The 19,173-nt window shown below is 37.3% G+C and overlaps 1 protein-coding gene across 1 annotated transcript; it reads right to left on the reverse strand.

The window, feature by feature from the left end:
* Positions 1–10,722: 10,722 nt before the first annotated feature.
* LOC102030372 (prolactin-like) lies at positions 10,723–18,361 on the reverse strand. The gene is made up of 5 exons (XM_005415040.1): positions 18,079–18,361; positions 17,685–17,854; positions 14,139–14,248; positions 13,026–13,176; positions 10,723–10,914 (listed from the first exon to the last, which is right to left on the reverse strand). Exons 1-5 carry the CDS (start codon positions 18,359–18,361, stop codon positions 10,723–10,725), a joined length of 906 nt encoding a protein of 301 aa, XP_005415097.1.
* Positions 18,362–19,173: the final 812 nt, after the last annotated feature.

Consider the following 19,173-nt stretch of genomic DNA (forward strand, 5'->3'; position numbering starts at 1 on the left):
AATAAGACAAGGATGTCCACTGTCCCTACTCTTATTATTTATAGTTCTGGATATATTAGCTAGAAAATTAGATAAGAGAGAGAAATGAAATGAATAAGTATAGGAAAGGAAGAAAATAAATTACTATTGCTTGCAGAAAACATGATACTCTACATGGAAGATCCCCAAAGCTCCACCACAAGGCTTAAAGACTTAATAATCAATTCATTGTCATGGTTGAATACAATATCAACACACAAAAATCAATAGCATTCCTGTACAAAAGTAACAAACAGACTGAGTTAAAAATTAAGGAAACCAATCCTCTCACAATAACATCTAAAATGATGAAATATTTAGAAATCAATCTAACAAAAAATAAAAGACGTATACAGTGAAAAGTACAGTACTCTGAAAAAAGAAATTCAAGAGGATATCAGAGAATGGAAAGATATTCCTTGCTCATGGACAGAAAGAACTAACATTGTGAAAATGGCCATATTCTCAATATTGTTGTACAAATTCAATGTCATCCCAATTAAAATGCCATTATAATACCTCACAGATCTGAAGAAAACATTCCTAAAATTCATCTGATTCAGAAGAGGCTCAGATTAGCAAAAGCCATCCTGGGAAACAAGGGAAAAGCAAGAGACATCACAATCCCTGGCTTGAAATTATACTACAAAGCTACTGTGATAAAATCCACATGGTACTGGCAAAAAAATAGATAAATAAAATATAAAAAAGACTTGAAGACCAATGGAACAGATTAGAAGATGAAAACACACCTTTAAACACCCTAAGCAACCTTATCTTTGACAAAGAGGCCAAAGAAGTTCAGTGGAAGAAAGATAGACTCTTTAATAAATGGTGATGGAAAACCGACTTTCCACAATCTAAGACTAAAACTAGGCCTATGCCCTTCACCATGCATTAAACAAAAGTCAAAATGGATCAAAGATCTAATTTTTAAAACAGAAACACTATATGTATTGGAAGAGAAAGTAGGTAAAAGTCTTGAAGACATTGGGGTAGGCAGAGTTCATGAACAGAAACCAAACCGCACGGAAATACTTCAAAGGATCAACAACTGAAATCGCATCTTATTGATGCGATTTGTAGTGTAATTTCAAGCCAGGGACTGTGATGTATCTTATTGAAAAGTTTCTGCACATTAAAAGAAGTCATCAATAGAGTAAAAAGAAAACCCACGAATGAGGGAAAACATTTTAGCCAACTACCCCTCAGTCAAAGCACTTCTATCTAAAATATATGAAGAAATTAAAAAATCAGGCCCTGAAAATTCAAAAACCCAATCCAAAAAATGGGCATCTCTGATGAATACACATTTCTCAAATGAAGAAATACAAATGGCAAACAAATACATCAAAAAATCTTCAACATCATTAGTCATTTGAGAAATGCAAATTAAAACAACACTAAGATTCCCTCTTACCATGGAAAGAATGGCTAATGTTAAGAAATCAACCAATAACAAATGCTGAAGAGGCTGTGGGGAAAAAGGAACCCTTCTCTACTGCTGGTGGGAGTGCAGATTGGTGAAACCACTGTGGAAATCAGTTTGGAGATTCCTCACAAATCTAGTTTTACAAATCCCACTTAATCTAGCTATTCCTTTTCTGAGTATCTTCCCAGAAGAGTTAAAATCATCCTATCACAGAAATACATGTGTATCCATGTTTGTAGCAGCACAATTTGTTATACCTAAATCTTGGAAACAACCCAAATGGCCATCAACTGAGGAATGGATTTAAAAAAAAAAAAGTGACATTTTTATACTGGAGTATTGCTTATCTATAAAAAAAGGATGAATTCGATGTTTTTGTAGGTAAATGGATGCAATTAGAGACTATACTCATAAATAAAGTTAATTGGACCCACATGTATAAAAATCATAGTGTCTCCCTAGTGTAGGAACCTGAAAGAGTAAGCAAAACTCAAAATGTACAATAGATGATATGAAAGGGAAAGAAATTGCTCAAAGGAAGGAACAACTGGGATGAGGGAAAGAAGAAAAAGAAAGAACGAAGGCAAAATATAAATATACATATGAATAGCAGCAATAACTGTACTGCCGATGTCTGATGGTATATTGAAAGGAACAATTAATGCTTAAAATTTTTTATATTTTGACCAAATTTCCATGCTTATATCTGGTAATCTGAGCAACTGATTTGAACACAACAATATGCAAGGGAACAACCATTACTGAATTCCTACCATCTTGTCTAGTGAAATGCTGTATTGCCTCTAACGTTTTATCTAGTAATTTTTTTATTCTCTTTAATGATTGGACAATTTTCCATTCTTACATCCAGTAATCTCAACAACTTAATTGAAAATCACAATATGTAACATAACAACCACTCTTAATTCCTATCATTTTGTTTTGAAACCCTGTGTCACTTTTAATGTTTTTGCTCTATTTTGTTTAAATCTCTGATGTTGACATGCTGCTATTGTTTTTTTTCCTGTATTACTCTATTTAAGATTAAAAAATAAAATAAATAATGTGTCTAAATGAAGCTATACAAAGTAAACTTGAGATATATGGTCCTTTGCCTCCTCTGCCTTCCTCCAAACACAAGATGCTATGGCAGTAAATTCTGTGCATACAAAATGCTTCCTTTCTAATGATGGTCAGCTTTTCATTTCTTGGATTTTTTTCTTCCCTTTTTCCTTTTTTCTTCTCTTTTCACTTCCTTTTTTTCTTTCCTTCCCATGGCTTCTGTGCACCAGAGTGCTAGGTCTGGACCACCAGGGACAAGATTAAAGACCACAGCGATGCTTAGTAATGGAACAGCTAATGCCTCCCCATGTGATCTGTAGTTATAGAGGCATAGGGAATTAAAAAGTCGTGCACCTTGGGACTGTGTATGCCAGTGCTGTCCTGCTGGCTTGGGAGCAGAAAGGCACAGCACAACACCCACAATCTTGCCAAGGGAGATGCAGAGGATAGTTGCACCAGAACTTGGAAAATAATGAATTGGGAAGTTAGCACCGAAGCACAGGAGAGGAGTAAGAATTGGGCTGAGCAGCCGTGGAATGCAACAGCAGGAACAGAGTTCCAGACCGTATCACAGCACCCGACCCCACCCTGCAGCAGCTGAGCTGAGAGGAAAGAGACTTACCAGTAGAAAAGGAACACAGAGGACAAGAAGGACTAGGAGGGCCCATGGTGCCTGGGACTAACATCTTCCCTTGTTTATCTCGAAGCAGCCCAGCAATTGGGAGTGAGATGCCACCAGAAGAAACATAGTAATGAGTGAAAGACCAATAAGGAACATATAGAAAATACTAGCTGAAGTCTTTGGCACCAGCCCCTCACACCTGGATGCCAAGATCAGACTCAAATTCAGGACAAACTGTACTGAAGTCTTTGCAGTGTTATTGAGTACTTTTGGGTGCTCAGTGAACACCAGAGAAATTCCTTTCCTTGGTTTTTTTGTTTTTGCTTTTGGGTTTTTTTTTTTGTTTTTTTTTTGTTTTGTTTTGTTTTGTTTTTTGCTAGCTTGTGGTTTGTTTCCCATTCCTTTTCTATTTTCGTCTTTTACCTATGGTTTTCTTCTAACCTATGCGTCTATTCTCTCCCTTTCCTCCATTTACTTCTCTAGACTTAATAGGAGCTTCATATGACTGAATACTACCTCTAATTTTTCTTGTCAACTTCAATAACCACTTACATGATCATCATTCATTTTCCAGCCTGGCTTCTACTTTATTTCTTTTCAGTTATCTCTGTTCTATCCACTATCCTCTTGCAATTTCCCCACTGCAAGCTAAAATCACACTACCCAGGAAAAACATTTCGCCTACAAGCTCCTATTTGATGATCAGCTCAGTTATATAACTGTAGATTGTGTTTCTATGGTTGAAAGTACAACATTAGGAGTTACCAGAGTTCATGAGGTTCTAAACTTACCTATTGCCAGTGCTAATCATACTACTTTCTTTAGGATGTCATGTCTGTTTTAATCAGTCTCATATCTATAAGAATACTAGGAAATTCTGAGGTAATAACCTCACCACAACCAATCACCAAAGGACTAGGGACTGAGCTGAGCAGATACCAATATCTCACTCTTAATAAATTAGAATGGTAGAATCTTAGGATAGATACCAGCCTAGAACCTGCTACACACAGAAGACATCCAGAACAATACACCTTACCTAAAGAGGACCTGATACTAGTGATAAATCTACCTACAACAAAAACTTACAAGGATCAACACAGAAAACCAAAAAGAAGTTGAAAATAGAATAATGACAAGATGCAGAAGGAAAATGCAACCTCACGACTCCAGCCACCCAGAAAAGTACAGGAGATGAGTTAGAGGAAAATGAGAAATGCACAACTTCATCATGATAGATAATAATCACGATTCCAGAAATTCTGCACACAGACAGAGTGTTAAAAGATGTTAGAGAGAACAAACAGATTGCCTATAAAGGAAAGACCATGAGATTCATGACAGACTTCTCAAAAAAGATTGTCAACTAAAGAAGAAACTGGAGTGAAGAATTTCAAGTCCTTAAAGACATCAACTTTCAGCCCTAACTGATTAACCCTACAAAATTATTTTTCAAAATTAATGGAGAAATAAGATATTTCCATGACAAAGAACAACTGAAGAGATTTAAGAACATAAAACCAATGCTGTGAAGATTACCAAAAGTTACTCTAAACAGAGATAAAATGATCATGACACCAAGAAAAATGAAAAAAAAAAAAAAACCAATCAGGGCAGGCAATTAAACAGAGGGAAAAACAAGAAACCAACACCAGGAGACTACCATGTCCAAGATAAGCCAAAAAACATCACTGGTAACATTGGGGTAAATGACCTCAATTCACCAAGCAAAAGAAACAGACTTGCAGAGTGGATCAAGAATCAAGATCCAATAATACACTACAAACAAGAAAAACATTTAAATCCAAAAGTAATTCATAGACTAAAAATCAAAGTATAGAAAATAATTTTCCATGCAACAAATACCAAGGAAAAAACAGGAGTAGGTATTCTTCTTGCAGAAAATCTCAACTTCAAAGCAAGAATACCCAAAGGGATAAAGATCACTATATTCTTGCTTAGGGGAAAACTACAAGAGAAACAAACAACAATCATAAATATAGAGGCACCAAATACAGAAACACTCAGGTATAGAAGACAATTATTAACAGACATAAAAAATCAAATAAGCAATAACACAACTGTAATGGGTGACCTCAAGACCCCATTCTCACAAAGAGATAGATCAACTAGACAAGAAATGAGCAAAGAAATAACAGAACTGAACCAAACCTGTGAACAAATGGACTTAGTATACGTTTTTAGACTGTTCCATGTAATATCATCAGAATACACATTCTTCTCAGCTACACATGGAAGTTTCTCTAAAAACAGACCATATCTGAGCTCACAGAACATGCTTAAGCAAGTGCGAAATAACTGAAATGAGCCCATGAATAATATCTCACCATCGTGCAATGAATTTGAAAGTAATGGCAAAAGAAAGAAATCAAGGGGCTGGGGATTTAGCTCAGCGGCAAAAGCGCCTGCCTGGCAAGAGCAAGGTCATGAGTTCGGTTCCCGGTACCAGAGGGGAAAAAAAAAAAAAAAACCAAGAAAGAAATCAAAAACTCCATAAACACATGGAAATTACATGATATCCTATTAAATAAATTAATGGGTCACTGACGACATAAAGGAAGAAATTAAACAGTATCTACAACTACATGAGAATGCGGACACAACATACCAGAACTTATGGGACAAAATGAAAGCAGTCCTAGGAGGGAAATTTGTAGCAGTGAATTCTCACATAAGGAAAACAGAACCAGAATAGATAAACAATTCAATGCTACACCTCAAACTTCTAGAAAATAAATAGTAAGACAAACACAAAACCCATAGAAGGGAGGAAATTATAAAGATCAGAGTAGAAACTAACAAAATGTAAACCAAGACAACATAAAAAGAATTAATGAATTGAAGAGTTGGTCCTTTGGAAAAATGAATAAAATTGATAAACACTTAAGCAGTCTTAGCAATAACGGGAAGAAAAGACTCAAATGTGTGTATTGAGGAATGATAAGGATGAAGTCTCTACATATCCTGTGGAAATTCAGAAGATCATCAGTACCTACGTTGAAAATCCTTACTCTCATTGCATGAGAGTAGAAGAAATGCTCAGATTCCTACATAGATATGAATTACCAAGGCTGAATCACGAAGATACAGAAATTCTCAATTAAGCAATATCAATTAGTGAGATCCAAAATGTAATTACAAACTAACCAACTAAAAAAGCCCTGCTTATGATGGATTCACTGTTGAATTCTAAAAGAAAGTTAGAGAAGATCTAATGCCAAATCTCTTCAAACTTTTTAATGAAATTGAAAGGCAAGCAATACTCCCTAACTCTTTCCTCAAGGTAAGTATTATCCTGATACCAAAACCAGAGAAAGATACAACCTAAAAAGAAAACTATAGGCCAATCTCCCTAGTGAACAAGATCCAAAAATCTTAAATAAGCTATTAGCAAACAGAATCCAACAAATCCTCAAAAAGATTACACACAGTGACTCGGTTGGATTTATCTCAAGCATGTAGCGATGGTTCAACATACGCAAATCAATAAATGTAATACACCGTATCACCTGGGACAGAGACAAAATTCACATGATCATCTTCATAGATGCAGACAAAGCTTCTGATAAAGTGCAGCACGTATTCTTGATAAAAACTCACAGAAAATTGGAATAGATGGCCTTTATCTCAATCTGATAAAATCCATCTATGACAAACCAATGATCAACATCATACTAAATGGACAAAACAGGTCTTTGACTCTGAAATCAGGAACAGGACAAGGATGTCCACCACCACCATTCCTCTTCAACATAGTTCTAGAAACACTAGGAAGAACAATTAGAAAGGAGCAAGTAATAAAAGGAATAAAGATAGGAAAAGAAAAAGTTAAATTAGCATTACTTACAGATGACTTGGAACTCTGAATAAAAGACCCCAAAAACTCCACCAAAAGACTTCTTGAGTTAATAACCAAGTTCAGTTGTATAGCTGGATAGAAAATTAAAACTCAAAAATCAATAGCATATTTGTACGCTCACAACATTGAGAGAGAAATTACACAAACCACACTCTTCACAATAGCATGCAAAAAAATAAAATGCTTAGGTAATGAGTACATAACAATCTAATGAAGAAAGTAAAACATTTACATATTGATAATTACAGCACTCTGAAAAAGGCGATTGATGGTGATAGCAGAAAGTGGAAAAGTAGCCCTTGTTCATGGATAGGAGAAATCAAGGTAGTGAAAATGGTCATACTCCTAAAATGGGAATACAGATTTAATGCAATCCTGATCAAAATACCACAAGCATACTTCTCAAAAGCAGAGAAAATACTCCTAAAATTCATCTGGAACCACAAGAGAAGTCTAAAAGCAAAGGCAATCCTGAGCAATAAAACAGGTCGGGAGGCATCACAATCCCTGACTTGAAATTACACTACAACGCTACTGTGATCAAATCAGCATGTTATTTGGAGGACCAATAAAATAAACCTGAGGACCAGTGGAACCAATTAGAAGATGCAGACACAGCTACAAACACACTCAGCTACCTTATCTTTGCAAAGGGTCCAAACATGTTCACTGAAAGAAAGATAGCCTCTTTAATAAATGGTGCTGGAAAAACTGGCTCTGTACATGCTGAAGACGAAGACTAGATCTATGCCTATCAACATACACGAAGTCAAAGTCAAAATGAATCAAAGATTTAAATATTAAAGCAGAAACACTAAAACTACTGGAAGAGAAAGTAGTTCAAAATCTGAAAGACATTGGAGTATGCACAGTCTTCATGAACAAAGCCCAAACTGCATGGGATACACTTCAAAGAATCAAATACTGGGATCTCATCCTTGAAAAGATGTACTTCAAGAGAGATCAACAATAAAATGAAAAGACAGCCCACAGGGTGGGAAAACATTTCAGCTAACTGTCCATCAGACACAGGACTACTATATAGAACATGTGAAGAACTGAAAAACTCAGACCCACTCAAATTCAAAGACCCAACCCAAAAATGGACATCTGACATTAATGCACATGTCTCAGATAAATGCAAATGACAAACGAATACATGAACAAATGCTCAACTTTATTAGTCCTTTGAGAAATACAAATTAAAACAGCACTGAGATTGCATCTCACCCCAGTAAGAATGACTACCATCAAGAAATCAACAAAAAATGCTGAAGGGGCTGTGGGGAGAAAGGAACTCTTCTCCACTATTGGTGGCAATGTAGAGTGGTGTAACTACTTTGGAAATCAATTTGCAGATTCCTCAAAAAACTAGGATCGGAGGTCCGATTTAACTCAGGCTTTCCCTTTCTGGGTATTTTCTCAGAAAGATTAAAAACATTATAACACAACAATATATGTGCACCCATGTTTACAGCAGCACAATTTGTCATAGCAAAATCTTGGGAACAACACAAATTCCAACCAAGGAGTTCATATGAAAAATGTGATATTTTTGTACAATTGAGTGCTACTCAGCAATAAAGATAAACTTAAAGGTTTTATAGATAAATGAAAGCAAATAGAGACCATACTCACAAGTGAAATAAGTCAGACCAGCACATATAAAGACTCCCTAGGAAGAACCTGAAAGAGTAAATAAAACTGAAAGGTACACTAGATATTGTGAAAGGGAAGGAAAGTGTTCAATAGGAAAGAACAATTGGGATTAGGGAAAGGAGAAAAGAAAAAAAGAAGGGAAAAATATATACACATATGCACACACACAAGATGACTAAGATAACTGTACTACTAATTTCTATCAGATTTTTGAAAGAAACAGTTAATGTTTAATTCTTTGATCAATCTTGCATACCTGTGTCTGGCAATCTGAGCAACTACTTTGAAGATAACAATAGGAAATAAATCAAATATTGTTGATTTTCTATCACCTTAATTGTAAATTCTGCATCATTTTTATAGTTTTTGTTTTATTTTGCTTTTGTTCTTGTTTTGGTCCTTCTGTTTTTGTTCTTTCCCCTTTAAAATAATTTTTTAAAAAAGAATTATGTGGATAATATATCTCTGAGGAGCAAATAAGGCAGAAGGCTACATCATGGAAGTGAGGCTGGAAAATGTTACGTGAACAGTCAGTCACGAAGAACTGGAGCAAAGGCTAAATGACAGGATATAACCTGGCAACTACAGGCTAGAATGTAGTCTGAACAACAGGAATGGTCAGTCACAGCTGGAATACCTGAGCAGAGCAACTTCCAGTAAAGGAGATGTAGGGGGTAAGAAAGATGGCACCCATTGACTTTGCTGCCACTGCCATCTTCCTGTTCTGCTGCATTCCCGTTCCTGCAGGGGCCCACCCTGCACTCAGAACCTACCATCCATTTTCATGTATCTCTCTTTTTTGCCACCTTTTCCTCTTTTTCTTCTTTACCTTTACATAGAAGTTCCTTTTTCTTCTCTTACTTTAAGTAAAATTTACCTTTACTGGTACGTGATTTGGCCCAGCTCATTCTTCAGGTGGAACAGAAAGCCTCTGAACCTTTGAACACCTGGACCTCTGGCAACAATATCACTGTGTCTAGTGTTATGATGCAAGAGTTTCCCATTAGTCAGGAACAGTTGGCTGATGTTCAGCAGAGAAAGAAAAGAACCCTGGAGATTATAATGAGAAGTGTCCCTTCTTGTGAAGGTGCTGGAGAATCTTAATAGTGACTGATCAGCCATACACCTGGCACTGAGGTGGGGTCAAGTTTCACCCTGTCAGCAAGTGGAAGCCTATGACAACATCTCAGAGGCCAATAATGTCAGAGTTCTTCTATGTTTCCCATCCCTGTATTACTTCTCAACTATCCACAGGAAAAAGGTCAGGCAAAAGGGGGAGAAAAACCATTAGAGGAACTGACTGTCTTATGAGCTGTTATATCTCTTGAGCAGCAACAATGGGAGCTGAAAATAATACTTAGTAGAATATGAGACAGAATTGCAATGTGGATGAACTGGGTTTATTAGGCCCAGAAAGAGTGAATCATATAAAGTGTTTCACAGATGACACTAAGGAGATAGGAATGCAGTAGAATATGGTAGAAGACATGTGACAGAGGTATAAAAAGACATGTCATATTTGTGTTACAGCAATTATGAGATTGGTCAGTAAATCTGACGCTACTTCTGGCATTGCTATTACAGTAGAGCTTGTATTGTTTGTCAATACACTGGGAACATTAGTTCAGACAACACGGCTGGCCTTCATAAAGTATTCAGATAATTTATCATGCTTTATTCTACTGATAAAAGAAATTATATTTATGTAATTTGTTGATATTCAAAGCCGGTTCACATATATTCACTGAGATTATAAAATAATTTGCTAGTTGCCTTATTTGAAAGGTGAGTATCTGCCACATTAGATCTTTTTTGAGAGGATCTTCCCAGTGATGATGGCAGATTTTGTTTAGGTTTCATACCAAATGGTGAAGAGAAAGTCTGACAAAACAACATTGAATAATTTCCCAATATTGAAGAGTCAACTTTTATTTTTTAAAAAGCAACAATTTACTCCCAAGATATTTTAAAAAGCAATAAAATTGAAAGGAGCTTTCCCAAGGATTCACAGTTAAGAATCATCTCCATCAAGAAGGAATGAATGTGATCTTAGCAATCATCACATTTAAGAGCATTGCACAAGAACAATTTGAGATACTGAAAAATGGTATAAGCATCAGAAAGAAAACAGCGGAGCAGCTGAGAAGCAGTAGACACGTGAACTTCTTCATTAGCTGATTGCAGTGATGGGAGGTCTGTCCAGACAGCAGAGTCCACATTCCTGGTGAAGTCATGATCAAACTGTCACAAAATGAGAAACATTTGTTACTTCTCTTAGTGGATCTTATCTATGTTTCTTTCATTTGTTCAATTCAGATTTAGGGAAGAGAGGCTAATGTACACTTTAGCTAAGGGTGTGAGTTTCCATGTATCCTGACCGGGATATCCTGACACTGTTAGCCATCTAAGGCTACCAGGAGAAGACATTTGGCATTTATCTGTCACAAGTGATCACAGGGGAAGGACATTCCTTCCCCAATGGAGAAGGGGATGACCATAAATTAGCTCCTAGAATACAAGCATGATATTGCCAAAGGACATTGGCGAGGCTAACTTCTAATCCCTAATTTAAAGGAATTTAACATTTCTTGAATCATTCTTGAAGTGCACTCTGTGCTTTACATCTTTTGATACATCACCATTATTCTTTTATTTCCTTGAACTGAATCTATTCTTTATGTTATACCAATACCAAAGACTAAGACTTGAAAAGGACTGCACTTGGTGCTATTAGATGTAGATGCCCAAGTCAAGCTGATCTAAGATCAGAAGTTTCACATTCCACCAAAGAAATTCACTTTCCAGGGTTCCGAGAGGAGCAGCTGCCTGTTTTTAGTTTCCTATTCTTGGAGTTTCTGGTAACTGGGCTTATGAAAAAGGAACGTGGCAGAAGCTACCCTTTGTGGTGAGAGACATGCTGTGGAGGTGGGGAAATCAGAGTCAAACAAGTGTTGCACTGGCTGTGTGAGAGAGGAAGCCAGACATCCCTGTGCCCTCTAGGGGCCTCTGCAAGTGTGAGTCCTCAGAGATGGCAGAGCCCAGTGGCCATCAGGGAGCCTCTACATGAGTCAGGTGAGGTCATGCTACACCAGGTGCACCTCCAGCATAATTGTGAACCCAATGGGCTAAACCTCATGCTACAGAAAACAAGTCTTTGTAATAGAAGGCAAAGTGTGTGTGTATGTGTGTGTGCATGTATGTATGTATTGCCTTTCTCTTTGCTTTTTATTGTTTATTTTGCTTGATGTGTAAGACAAAATGTGCTTGATGTGCAAGACAAAATTGAGTTTGCAAATATCATGATATGAACAAGAATTCATCTGAGAAAAAAGGAACAGAAAATATAATATTATAGAAGAAACTGTAAACACAGAAATTAAGTACACAGTAGTGAAAAAACTACCAAAAAGTTTAAAGTATTCATTTCACACATTTTGAAGTTAATATACAATTTGTATTCATTTTTAAAATAGTCTTCTCTCATGAAAATGAAAAAATTATAACAGCCAATATGTTCTCAGGACAAACATGAAATATAAAATTTCTTCTTTTATACAAGTAATCATCTATTATTCTTAAGATAGTACATTATTTCTGGATAGTTCAGAAATCCCTAAGATATTATCCAATATTACTATTGTCTCATATAAATTAGATATATATTCAAATACTAATTCAACTTAGGTGTAAAGAATTACTTGAGAAAATTATAAATAATGAAATCAATTTTCATTTACAAACATGACAGAAAATAAAACTGATCCTCCCGTTGTACCAATTAGAAAATGAGGACCATTCCAGGAGACATACATCTCTTCTATTGGGATGACAACCTGAACTAGTGTTTGTGGACACTGCTGGTGCGCTGGCCTCCTCGGATCCTCTGTGCAGTGGTTGAGGTGGGGATGCAATTCAGGCTCATTTGCATGTTCCCCCTACTCCCTTCCTACTCTGTTCTCTGGAGCAAGAACAAAAGGGAGAGTACTAAGTAGAATCCTGACTCCTCTGTCCTGGGATAATTGAAGGAAACGTTTGTTTTGCAAGTTCTCCAATGACTTCCCTTCCTGGAAAATATTTACCAAGCCACCACAGGAGGATTCACATCCTTCCTAATTTTGTGTGCAATGCCAGAAGACAACACTTGTCAACCAAACAGTCAGTGAGATGAACTGATCTTGAAATCCTCCCTGTGAATCCCCAAGGCTCCTGCTTTGTTTAATAGCAGGATAGGAGATGCAAGATGAAGTGAAAATGTAGAAATGTTATCCTTGAAAAATGAAATATTTCCACATATTTCCCAGCACAGAAAGGACCTCTTTCATCAAACACCAAGAAGCATGCCAGGTGCTCACCTGCATGGCTATGTTCTTCATGAGGTTTTGAAGTTCTTGGTTTTGTCCTGCGATACGCTTGGCTTTATCTCTGACATAGGTACTATGTCCTGGCAGGCGATGTGTTTCATTAGCAAGGCGCAAGAGCGGCTCATTCCATGAGTACATCAAGCTAACCACATGTCTGACATCATCTGTATTCTAAGTGCCTAAGTTGGAGAAATCACGGGAAAGTAAGTGAGATACACACAGTTAGTTTCACATTACTTCTGCTCAGAAAAGCATAACAAAAACATGTCTTTGTCGTTCTTGCATGCATCTAACAATTTTCTATAAATAATAGAACTTATCAGAAAAGTATGCTTTATTCTAGTGACTCTGGTTTTTCTACAACACAAAAAGATACAAATCTGTCATACTGAAATGAATATTTTTTTGAGACTTGCAAGCAATAACTATAGTTTGTTTTCCCTTTGAAACGCCATGTTTCTTTGAAATCAGGTAGAATTTTTGTTTATACAGGAAACCAGAGGAGAGAAATTACAAGCATTGTTAAATATTTAGGGCTTGGTATACAGGCTTTACTGTCATCAGAACAGACATAAGGGTTGCAGCTCTCAAAACCAAGACATTGTAAGGAACAGGACAGACACAATAGGGGGACATTCAGTTAAGACATCGGGAGAGGCAGGGAGCATTCAAAGAGAGAAAAAGTCAGTGTTGGAGAAGTACAAGCTGGGGCTCGGCATTTAGCTCAGGGGCATAGCGCCTGCCTGGCAAGCGTGAGGTCATGAGTTCAATTCCTGGTTCCAGAAAAAAAGAGAGAGAGAGAGAGAGAGAGAGAGAGAGAGAGAGAGAGACAGAGAGACAGAGAGACAGAGAGAAGTACAAGCTGATGGGATAATATATATTTACGAGCGTGAGAAATTTGTGCATCTAGATCAAAATACTTACCACTTGATTTCGCATATTCTTTATCAATTATACCGTGTAATTCTCCTTGCATTTCTTTCCCCATCTTTCTGCACAGAGGTGCCTACGGTTAATCTTCATTACAGAGCCTCTCAGAGCCTACATGAGAGCAGTACTGTGCACTGCCTGAGCTGTTCTCCCAGAGCTGTGAAAAGAACTCACCTCAAAAGTCGAGTCATGTTTAGTGTTATTGGAAGACGGATGCTAACTGTGTGGCAAGACCCAACAGCCAGTGTAAAGTAGTCGTACGGGTTATTGGAATACCGCTTGCCCTGGAAAGATTGAGGAAAATTCAGTTCCTTAAAATATGAACCCAAGACTGATCAAACCATGAAAGGGAATAAAGAAAAATTTAAAAACACAAATCCATTGCAAGAATACTAGCAAATTACATGGATGTGTAATACTTTTGTATGAGAGCAACACAGAAACTGACAATAAAGATCAAGAAAGTAACACTGTTGCCTCTTTTGTCATTACCCCTGTAATCTCACTGTATTTCATTTAGCTCTTCTAACCTCCCTCTTCCCTTCTTTCTCACGGTGCTATTTTCTCACTCTTCCTAGAAGTTGTCATTTGGGATGTAAACACTAAAAATAGCAAAACAATGAAAGTGTAAGTGTGATAAATATGGTATCCTCTTGTTTGTACTAAATGCCATTATACACATACACCTCATTTAGCCATGCAATGTGTTGTTCCAAATTTATTTTGTCTTCCTTACATGCATGAAAACTTCTAACATTTCATTCAGTTACGTTTTATCTACATATCTGTGTTCTCTGAGTTATGCCATAAATTCAAAGCAAAATTTTTACTGTGATAGAATAAGCCATAAAACACTGTAAAATCTTTTAAGAAATTATAAGGATTGGATTGAGGTTAATTATCCAAAGAAATACTAAAACTAATATTAAGCAAAAGCAGTGAAAGTTGAAAGGGATTACTATGAAACTTCGGAAGTGTAAAGATAGTTGTGGTGGAATCAACAACTGGGATCTCATCCTACCAAAAAGTTCCTACACATCTAAAGAAATCACAAGCAGAGTAAAGAAAAAACCCACAAACTGGGAAAATATTTTAGCTGACTGTCCCTCGGACAAAGAACTTCAATCTAGAACATACAAAGAATTGAAAACCATCACCCCCTCCCCAAATTCAAAGACCCAATCCAAAAATGGCCAGCTAAGATAAATTCACACTTCTCAGATAAAGAAATGCAAATGGCAAAAAATACGTGAGAGATAATGTTCAACATCATTAGTCATTTCAGAAATGCAAATTAAAATAACATTGAGATTTCAGTTCACCCAATTAAGAATGGCTATCATTAAGAAATCAACCAATAACAAATGCTGGCAAGGCTGTGGAGAAATAGGAACCCTTCTCCACTGCTGGTGGGAATGCAGACTGGTGAAGCCACTGTGGAGATCTGTATGGAGTTTCCTCAGAAAGCTAGGTCTAGAGGTCACATTCAATCCAGCTATTCCCCTTCTGAGTATTATCCCAGAAAACATCATATCACAGCGATATATGTTCACCCATGTTCATAGCAGTGCAATTTGTAATTGCTAAATTATGGAAGCAACCCAAATGTCCATCCACTGAGTAATGGATAAAAAAATTGTGGTACTTTTATATAATGGAATATTACTCAGCTATAAAGAAAGATAAACTCAAGGCTTTTACAGGTGAATGGTCACAACTGGAGACCATACTCATAAGTGAAATAAAGCATACCTCCATGTGTAAACAATGTATTGTCTCACTAGTGTGAGAATCTGAAAGAGTGAATATAAACTAGTAGGTATGACAGACATGATGAAGTGAAAAGAAAATGCTCAAAAGAAAAGAGCAACTGGGGTGAGGGAAAAGAGAAAAGAAAGAAGGGGAAACTGTCTATGTATCTATATATAGAATAGCTAGTATAGTTGTACTACTGATTTCTATCACTTTACTGAACAGAACAGTTAATGTACTCATTTGATCGACCTTGCATGTCTCTATTTGCTTTCCTAAGAAACCACTTTGAAGACATCAATACATCATACAACAATCCTTGCTAATTTCCTACCACTTTTTCTGCAACTCTGTATTGTTTTGTATTGTTCTTATGCTAATTTGTAAATGAATGTGTTTATTAATATGTTATCTCTTCTTTTATTTTTAAAATAAATTTTTATAAATTTATAAAAGATACCTGGGGTGGAAAAGAAACTGTCCTACATTTTATGTGAATATAAATTATTGCAAAAAATACGGAAAACATTGTAGATATTATTAAAATTTAATTATGAAAATTCCATTACACACAACCAACTCCTATCTAGTTATCCCCCCTTAAGAGCTGAAACAACATATCACAGCCATACATGCATGTCAATATTTATGACACCACAATTAATTCATAACAGCTAAATCTTATCAGCATTTCTGTGAGTGCATGAAGCAAATGAAGCAACTGCACAGAATGAAATAAAACTCAGGTCTAAGATAAGATACATTTGAGACACTGATGGGAAAATTAATATATCTTGGAAATCTAATGTTACCTGAAAGAATTCAGGCACACAAGCTTTCGGACCACTTTTGAGTTACCAAAATACAAATAAACAGTAAAATAAAAGAATGATAAGAAGCAGCTTGATGGGTCTTTTGTAAAGGATCAGGGGCCAGGACAGTGACAGTCCTGGAAGACAGGAGGGCAAAGAGACATAATACTTACAATGTGTCATGATCCTGCACCAAATTCTTTCAATATATGTAATTATTACATGTGACAAAATGAAATAAAATAGAAGCAACAAGACACAAAAATGGGGGAAAGTTATCTTGAGGCAGAGGGAAGGAAGTGGGTAGTGGGAAATCCAGGGAAAAGAATCAGTGTGTGTTAAGTACATGTACCCACTCTCTATGATGACCATGAGCACCATGCGCTGCAGACATGTCCTAATAAAAGACGTAAAGATAGGCTTGGAGAGGAGGAAATTAAAGAAGCAGGAGTGGGACTTAAAACCATGAAAGACACACATTAATGTAAATACTGGGACAGGTTCTCCTTGGAGGGCTTTTGTAATACTAAGACCTAGTCTGCTCTCCACCACGTCACTGTCCTGCAATATGTCGCACACAAATTTCAACGTAATTTTCTGAAAAGGAGTGAATGTGTCTCCACATGTAGCATTGCCCTTCTGTTGTGCTGATAGACTCCCGCACTGCAAATCCTACGATAATGTGTCCCAGCTTCGTGAGGCTTCCAAGGAGCTGCTGACGTGGGTTTCTTCCCTCTGACATGGAATCAGTTTAGTTTCCTTTTGTTTGATGCACCTAACTCATGCAAAGCAGTCCACCTTTCTTGGATGTCTGCAGTGTGTTCTGCGAAGAATGTGAAGGACTCGCCCTGCATGCAAGAGCAGGAAAGGAGTGCTCCTCTTATGTGCCAAGTAAAAGGTTGGTATTTGGACTTTAAATCTGTGACAATTATATGAAATAATTTCAATAATTAAAATTTTCAAAATGTTTTAAATCCTTAATTTCTTTAACAAGCTGAGATTTTCCCTTTGTGCTTCTTCCTGATCTTGTTAGTTTCTATAACTTGTTCATACAAATTATTTGAAATTTGGCAGAGTAGGTCTTCAAATTTTAATTTTTGTGACCCTCAACTGTCTGAAATCTCTGCGCAAGAAGGGGCAATTGTGAGGTACTTACCAAATCAGTGAGGACCTTTTGGGTGTAGAGGTAGATGACATAAGCCTTAGAGAGCAAGGGGACAAAGAGATGTTCATAGGTCTCCGTGCATTTGTCTTCACACAAGGGAAGGGAGGTCACGTCCTTGCACACGAGTAGGCTTGACATGAGCAGCAGCAGTAGGAAGAACCCTGCATAAATTAAAATACAAGCCACTGGCAGATGGTCTATTTAACCAAAATAAATCCTGCAGGAAGCTGTTGCCTCCCCTCATGGCCTAGGATGCACAAAATGGCAGTGTAATAGCTGATATGGGAGAGAACCGACACGTTCTGCTCTGTACATTTAAACATAAAGTGCTATCTGGAGAGATACATTGTTTGAGATGTGGGTGAGGTCCATGATATTTTATTACACTGGGAAGTGCTTCTGGGGCAGATGAGAAGGGCTACACACTCATTTTTCACCTCTGGAGAGGAAGGCGTGGCTGGGCCAGCAGCCCTTTCCTTGCTCCCCTCCTTCCTTTGCTTGGCTTGAAATCCCAGCAGAATGGCCGGGTTTCCTTCAGTGTCCACTTCTCTATCAAACTGCCTTTTTCTTGTCCAACAAGAGTACAGCCATGCAGCATGGTGCATCGCCCATCCCATTCCGTGCTTTTGCATTTTGAGGTCCGAGAGGGAACCTGTGGGGGCCGCCATCAGGAAGGAGGGATGTGAGCCCTTTCTTTGCATGCCCACATTCACAACAACCTTCCAGAAGAACCGTGGTTTATGTCATCAGCCCGATGATGAGAGGACTGCCACCTGTTTCATTAGGAGCACTTTGTGGGCCCCTGTGAGATCCAAGTCCAAGAAGGTTCCTTCCTGCATGCTGGCTGTGCTGTGCTGCAGCACAGGCCCTGTGACAAAAAGCCTCACATTGTTGCTCCTTAAACCTGCTCATGATTTATTTTTTAGGTACTCTTCAAAAATTCTGTAAATCTCTTAGGGTTTTTATCCTGAGTAACACATCAAGCTGAGTTGGATTCCTAAAAATTAATAAACACTCAGAGGTCTGACCACAAAAGATTTCCAGAGACCAGCAGCCAATGAGGACAAGCAGAAAGAACCCAGAACCTACTGGAGTCCAACAAGACACAGTACAAGATGGCCTCAGTCAGTGACAGCCAACAGCAGCAGTGACCAGCAGCCTGCTGTGTCAGCTGCTGGTGTCCTGCTTTGCCTGGTGACATCAGCACTTCTAGTTGACATGCACTTTGCAGATTCACGATTTCCCTCTGAATCAGGCAGAACCCTAGGGTGATTTGAAATCTTCTCTATTTTACAAATATTTGGACCTTAGGTGAACTCTGATTAGGGATATTTTAATAATTCTCTTGAAACTGTTCATGTTTCTCCTAGAGATTCCTGTAGATTTCTACCACTGTAATTCCCTGAGACATTGTAATTGTGTTCATGCACTATCGGATATTTGGAGTTTGGAAACTGATATACCGAAGCAACCACAGTTT

Source organism: Chinchilla lanigera, unplaced genomic scaffold (assembly GCF_000276665.1).
Source record: "Chinchilla lanigera isolate Chin_1 unplaced genomic scaffold, ChiLan1.0 scaffold00231, whole genome shotgun sequence".
Classification (NCBI taxonomy): Eukaryota; Metazoa; Chordata; class Mammalia; order Rodentia; family Chinchillidae; genus Chinchilla; species Chinchilla lanigera.

Coding starts and splice junctions, on each gene's coding strand:
- LOC102030372 (XM_005415040.1), bottom strand. CDS start 18,361: ATGGCGGCCCCCACAGGTTCCCTCTCGGACCTCAAAATGCAAAAGCAC. Junction 17,855..18,078: donor CCCCAGAAGCACTTCCCAGT/GTAATAAAATAT, acceptor TAATTTATGCAG/GGTTCTTCCTACTGCTGCTG. Junction 14,249..17,684: donor AAAAGGTCCTCACTGATTTG/GTAAGTACCTCA, acceptor CAATCTTTCCAG/GGCAAGCGGTATTCCAATAA.